Genomic DNA, 6,448 nt, shown 5'->3' with positions numbered 1-6,448 from the left:
AGCCGCGATGATTCAGAGCGAGGGCCGCTGCCCCTGCTGGGTGCCTCCGGCGGGGCTGCAATTAGATTTAATGGGACAGAGCCTTGCTCCGGCTGCCTTCCTTCCCGTCTTCGCTCCCGCCCACCGCCTCCCTCGGGCGGCGGGGAGGACGCGGGGAGGTGGGAGGTGGGGGACCCACTGGGGCCTTGACGTCAGCTCAGCCTATAAGAGGCCGCCCGGCAGAGGGCTGGTGGAGGCGAGCCCCGGACGGACGCCGGCGCCATGCCCACTCCCAACGCCGCCTCGCCACAGGCCAAGGGCTTCCGCAGGGCTGTCTCCGAGCTGGACGCCAAGCAGGCCGAAGCCATCATGGTAAGGCAGCCGCCGGGGCCCGATGGCCAGCATGGGCCGGAAGCACGGACGTGTTCCCCGAAGGCTGGCGGGGGACCTGGACTCGGGGTCCACATGACGCCCCAGACCTGGCCACGGAGGGGGGGGGTCCTGGCCCTGAGCACCTGCTCTGCCCCGGCGGGGAGGCGCCCCCTGACCGCCCCACTGTGGGGAGGTCAAAGCGCTGAGGGGGGCTCTTCCCTGGCGTGTGTGTGACAGTGTCCTGGGCCCGGGCGGCAGCTCCTTGGGGGAGGTGCTGACCACACAGAGGGTCAGACCCCAATCCCGAGCCCAAGGGTAATCGGGGCTCCTGGGCGATTGCCGCCACCATCCACCTGTCCACCGGCCACTTGTTCATGCCCACCTGTGACCTCCTGTCTTAAACCCCACCTCCCCCACCTAGCCACCCCAGGATCCCTGACCCCCAGGACGGTCCCCAGCACTTGGGCACCCCCGAGGGCAGGAGGTCTGTGCCCAGCACCCCCGGCTCCAGGAGACTGGGGGATTGGAGGACCCTCGGGCCGGAAGAGTGGTCTTGTGTGTCCTCAGGGTTGTGCCAGAAAAATCAGCTCCCACGCACTTCAGACGGGCTTTGTTTCTACGTCTTAAATGCAAACAGGGTTTGGGTTCTGCAAACCACCTGCTCAGGGAACTGCACCCCCCCCCCCCCAAGCTCCCAGAGCCCACCCAGCCTCACAGGCACTCCCCGACCTGGTTCCTGGGAGGGTCCCACGTTCCCTGCCCTCCCCAGTGCTCTGGCTGGGGCCACCTCAGGGCCCTGAGTCACGCCTGTCACCTCGTCCGGTTGGTGGCTGGGGACAGAGGCCCCGCAGCACGTGGGTGTTGCGGGCACATCCCCCAGCCACCCCGCCCCTGTGCCGTGGCCCCGAATCTTCCTGGCCGTGCCCCCCATCGGGGGGAGACAGGCTCTTCGTTGTGCCCCAGCTGGTGAGGCCTGGGTGGCCAGTTCCGCCCATGGACACAGCAGGTGTTCAGAGACACCAGGGGTCAGAACCGGGGACGGGGTGGCCGCGTGCAGGGCAGCTGGGCATGTCCTGTCCCCACAGTCCCCGCGCTTCATCGGGCGGCGACAGAGCCTCATCGAGGACGCCCGCAAGGAGCGAGAGAAGGCCGAGGCTGCGTCCGCTGCTTCCTCAGAGCCCGGGGACCCCCTAGAGGCTGCAGTTTTCAAGGACAAGGATGGGAAGGCCACGCTGAACCTTCTCTTCACCCTTCGTGGCGCCAAGACCGCGTCCCTGTCCCGGGCCGTGAAGGCTTTCGAGGTGAGCCTGGCAGGGGTCGTGTGGCTGCTGTGGACATGGTGTCCCCTCCACGGGACTCCTACAGAAGCACGGCTGCCCGGGGCCACTGAAGGCCGTGAGTAGAGAGGGTCCCAGGAGCTCTGGGCCTGGGGCTTTGCACCCCCGAGAGCTCTGGGGGTCCCAAGGTCCTCACAGTCCCCCTCACGGTCTCGGGAAAACCGAGTCGAGGCCTGACCCTCTGTCACTCTCTCCCCGACTGGGTCACACACAGGGTGATGCACAGGTGAGAAAGTGTGGCTCCCAGCAGGGCAGCCTGGAAAGTTGGGGTCCCCTCCCCCACCTGCCTCGATGGGCTCCCGCTAATGTGGTGGCTGATGGTACCCGCTGTCTGGGTCACACTGGGCCAGGCGGGACACAGGTTCCTGGCACAGGCGCCCAAATGACATTAGAGCTGGACTCCAGCTCCTGGACAACCGAGTGGCCCGAGGGCCCATCAAGACCCATGTGCCCTCGTTGCTGGGCGACAGACAGGAGGTGGCAGGGAGCGGACTGCTCCTGCCAGGCTGGTGCTGAGCAGGGGCTGGAGCCCCCAGGGCACGGGGGCCACAGCGGGGTCCAGGGCCCACCCCCAGTCCGTGATCCGGCCACCAGGGTGGCGGACCTTGCAGCCAGCGGCTGGGGACTCAGGCGGTCTGGGTGTGGCTGAGGGACATGTCATGTCTCCCGGAACACTGGGCTGAGGGGCCGCAGGGCTGACTCCAATCACACAAAGTGGACAAAACCCCATCCCCCGGCCGTGAGCCCTCCCCGGTTACAGGCTCTGACCAGAGGATGGAGGACGGCCTGGGTGTTCCTGGGAACGGATGTCCGGGGCGAGGCGGCGGGGCGGGGCCGTGGGAGCTGCCCCGTGGGAGCTGCCCGTGGGAGCTGCCTGTGGTCCCTCCCTCTCTCTGTCTCTGTCTCTATCTCTTCCCATCTCTGTCTCTCTCGCCATCTCTCTCTCTCTCTCCCTCTGTCTCTTCCTTGTTCCCTAAGACGTTTGAAGCCCAAATCCAGCACCTGGAGACCCGGCCCGTGCAGAGGCCGCGGGCAGGGGGCCCCCACCTCGAGTACTTTGTGCGCTGCGAGGTACCCCGCGCCGACCTGCCGGCCCTGCTCAGCTCCGTGCGCCGGGTGGCGGAGGACGTGCGTGGCGCCGGCGAGAACAAGGGTGAGGCTGCTTCCTCTGTCCTTGTGGACAACCCGCGACCTTGAGACGGGGGTGCAGAGGCTCCGGCAGCGGACCCCTGGGGTGACCATCTGTGCGGCCTGGGTCCCCCCACCCCTGCGAGCTCAGGCCCTCGGCCTGTCTGTGAGCCGGCCGGGGCACCTCTGGGACCTTCCAGCTCGCACGTCCGCGCTCACCCTGAGGAAGACCCAGGGGACGCTGCTTCTGGGTCAGCCTGACGCTCACACAGGCCCCTGTTCCCTCCGCCCTCCATAAAGTCCTCTGGTTCCCGAGGAAAGTTTCCGAACTGGACAAGTGCCACCATCTGGTCACCAAGTTTGACCCTGACCTGGACTTGGATCACCCGGTGAGCTGGTGCCCCTGCGCCTCCTGTGTCCTGGGCCGCCTGTGTCCTGGTTCCCACGGCCAGGGCAGTGAGCACGGGCCCTGGGCCACGCCTGGATGGGGCGTCTCTCCGTCGGCCTGTCTGCCGGCTCCCGGCTGAACCACTGAGGCGGAGCTCAGCGGCAGCCCCCAGGCACCCCGCCAGTGTGGCAGGAAGGGAAGGGGGTGGTGGGCAGGGAAGGGGCACCTGGCAGCCTCCTGAGCACAGCGGACACTCTGGCCAGGGTTTCTCGGACCAGGCGTACCGCCAGCGCCGGAAGCTGATCGCGGAGATCGCATTCCAGTACAAGCAGTAAGGCCCTCGGGGACCCCGACCCCACCCCGGAGCTCCACAGCAGCAGGGTGAGGGCCATCTTGGTCACCAGCACCGTCCCTGTGGTCACTGGCTTGGGCTCCCAAGTCCCAGCTGAGTGAAGCAGGCAGCTGCCGAGGCTCCGAGCCCCTCTTGCCCGCCCCCTGCTCGCCCTCCCTGAGGGCTCCCCGCTGACCACAGGCCCTGTCTGCAGTGGCGACCCCATTCCCCGTGTGGAGTACACGGCTGAGGAGATCGCCACCTGGTAAGACCCTGGGGCCCCTGCTGGGGCGGAGGGGACAGGGAGGGCCGCTTGAGAAGGCCCTGACCATCCACCCGGAAGGAGAGGCTGCTGCTGGGTCTGGGTGTCCCCATGGCCCTCTATCCCTCAGAGCCCCTGGCGGCCAGGGTCTTCAGGGCCCAGCAAGAGGCCGGCAGTGGGGGCCCCCGAAGAGCCTCCCAGGGAGCAGAGCAGAGCTCCCACAGGGAGGGCTGCCCGATGTGGGGAGGGCCCGGGCCAGCAGGCACTGAGGCCTGAGACCCTCGCCCGCAGGAAGGAGGTCTACACCACCCTCAAGGGCCTGTACGTCACCCACGCCTGCCGGGAGCACCTGGAGGCCTTCCAGCTGCTGGAACGCTTCAGCGGGTACCGGGAGGACAGCATCCCCCAGCTGGAGGACGTGTCCCGCTTCCTGAAGGGTGTGTGCGCTGCCGGGGAGAGCCCCGTGGGAGGGGGGTGCCCCCCAGCCTGCACTGACCCCTCCCCCCGCCGTGGTCCCTGCAGAGCGGACAGGCTTCCAGCTGCGGCCAGTGGCCGGCCTGCTGTCCGCCCGGGACTTCCTGGCCAGCCTGGCCTTCCGAGTGTTCCAGTGCACGCAGTACATCCGGCACGGGTCCTCTCCCATGCACTCGCCCGAGCCGTGAGTGCGCCCTGCCCCCGCGCCCTGCCGTGCACCTGCCGCCGGCCTCACGCCATGGGACGGCGGGTGCCTGGCGCCAAGCCCACGGAGCATGGAGGGAGGGTGCGGGGGCTGGGCTGCTGGCCCCCGGCCCCCAGTGCCACCCCTGTCCCCCTCCCACAGGGACTGCTGCCACGAGCTGCTGGGGCACGTGCCCATGCTGGCCGACCGCACCTTTGCTCAATTCTCCCAGGTGTGTCCTAGAGGCGCCGGGTGGGGGCCGCTGTGGTCCAGGCCTGGGGCCTGGGCACTGTGGGGGCCATCGATTGGTGTTGCCCGCCCCCCCGCCCCGTGCCCCTCCACCCTGGCACCATGCCCGAGCCCCTCTGGGGCTGGACGGTGCCTACCTGGGTCCCAGAGGCTTCAGGGGGACGGTATCATCCTGGAATAGAGGGGCGGGGGTTCCCATTCTGGGAAAACCACCTTATAAAAATGAGGAGCCAGCCCCCATGGTGCAGAGAAGACGGGGAGCGGGGGTGGGGTGGGGTGGGGGGAGGTTCAGGAGGGGTTGTTGGCGGGGTGGGGGCGGGGAGCGGGCCAGGCAGTCTCATGGCCTGTGCTGCCACCTGCTGGCTGCCTGAAGAACCGCGGAGAAGGGTCCTGGCCCCTTGCCTGCTCCTGGGAGGGTCCCTGGATTCCAGGGGCATCTCGGCATCTTGGAAAGATCCCCCATCCTGGGAGGGTCCCCACATCCTGGGAGGGTCTCCGAATCCTGGGAGGGTCTCCGAATCCCCAGAGGGTCCTTGCGTTCTGGGGAGTGTCCAGGAGGCCCCTGGAGCATCCTTGCCCACGCGGGCACCACGCAGGGGTGGGTTGAGTCGATCCTTCCTGCCTCCTGCCTCCACAGGACATCGGGCTGGCCTCCCTGGGGGCTTCCGACGAGGAGATTGAGAAGCTGTCCACGGTGGGTGCCTTCCTGGCAGGGCCTTGGGGGGCGCTCAGGACACCCGGGTTCAGTGGGGGGGACCCCTTCCGGACTGAGGTCCCGCTTCTGTCCAGGGAGTGTCCCCTTCACACTGTGACCCCCGGAGCCCGGCTGGGCCCTGCCAGGGGAGGGGGTGTGGCAGGGCTGAGTGTCGTGGGCTGCCGGGGTGGCGGCTGTCTGTGCCGAAGCTCCGTGTGTCCCCACCAGCTGTACTGGTTCACGGTGGAGTTCGGGCTGTGCAAGCAGGATGGTGAGGTGAAAGCCTACGGCGCCGGGCTGCTGTCCTCCTACGGGGAGCTCCTGGTGAGGCGGGCCCCTGCCGCGGCCGCAGGCTGGAAGGGCGCTCCCACCGGGGCTCCCGGGGAGGTGGGAGCCAGGGACCGCCGAGGAAGCTCGTCCTGCCCTGTCCCACGCTCACGGTCCCCAGGCCTCGAGAGGACCCCTGGGCGGGAGGGTGTGGGGTCAGGCCGCGGTGCTCCCGTTCCCTCCAGGCCTGGGGTGTGGGGGTCCTGTGACCTACGGCCTCCCCCCAGCACTCCCTGTCTGCGGAGCCCGAGATCCGGGCCTTTGACCCCGACGTCGTAGCCGTGCAGCCGTACCAGGACCAGACCTACCAGTCCGTGTACTTTGTGTCCGAAAGTTTCAGCGACGCCAAGAGCAAGCTCAGGTGGGCCGGGGCTCCCAGGGCCGAGAACCTCCCCCACCACTCCCAGACGGGGCCAGACAGGGCCAGCCGGCAAGCAGCACCGTGTGTGCACACCCCTCCCACAGGAGGACCCCCAAAAGTCCCCGGGGGCAGGAGGGGGTGAGCTGCCAGACCAGTGGCCAGGTCAAGGCCAGGTTTGAGGAGGCAGAGTGTGACCTTTCTAAGAAGGGTGTGTGGGACCCTTCCCAGCCTCCCGCCTTTAGAACAGCGGGGCCACCCGCTGGGACGGAGGAGGGGCAGGGGTGGCTGAGGGCGGTGCAGGAAGCCCAGGGGGCCTAGAGGGAGCAGGAGTCCCCAGAGCGGGGGGGGGGGGGGGGGGGGGG

At 68.7% G+C, this 6,448-nt stretch overlaps 1 protein-coding gene across 1 annotated transcript in view; it reads left to right on the top strand.

Moving 5' to 3' along the window:
- Positions 1-209: 209 nt before the first annotated feature.
- The window catches only part of TH (tyrosine hydroxylase), a 7,188-nt gene continuing 949 nt past the window's right edge, over positions 210-6,448 (top strand). Inside the window, exons 1-12 of the mRNA XM_059398707.1 lie at positions 210-351; positions 1,437-1,652; positions 2,667-2,841; positions 3,117-3,205; positions 3,468-3,535; positions 3,750-3,800; positions 4,089-4,234; positions 4,320-4,455; positions 4,618-4,687; positions 5,342-5,398; positions 5,627-5,722; positions 5,953-6,086. Of these exons, the coding sequence (XP_059254690.1) occupies positions 262-351; positions 1,437-1,652; positions 2,667-2,841; positions 3,117-3,205; positions 3,468-3,535; positions 3,750-3,800; positions 4,089-4,234; positions 4,320-4,455; positions 4,618-4,687; positions 5,342-5,398; positions 5,627-5,722; positions 5,953-6,086 (1,328 nt within the window). The 5' untranslated portion in view covers positions 210-261. The remainder of the gene's footprint in view (positions 352-1,436; positions 1,653-2,666; positions 2,842-3,116; positions 3,206-3,467; positions 3,536-3,749; positions 3,801-4,088; positions 4,235-4,319; positions 4,456-4,617; positions 4,688-5,341; positions 5,399-5,626; positions 5,723-5,952; positions 6,087-6,448) is intronic.

This window comes from Mustela nigripes, chromosome 1 (assembly GCF_022355385.1).
Source record: "Mustela nigripes isolate SB6536 chromosome 1, MUSNIG.SB6536, whole genome shotgun sequence".
Taxonomy (NCBI): domain Eukaryota; kingdom Metazoa; phylum Chordata; class Mammalia; order Carnivora; family Mustelidae; genus Mustela; species Mustela nigripes.
The sequence above is the reverse complement of the archived record's forward strand: the minus strand, read 5'-3'. Positions and strand labels throughout refer to the sequence as shown.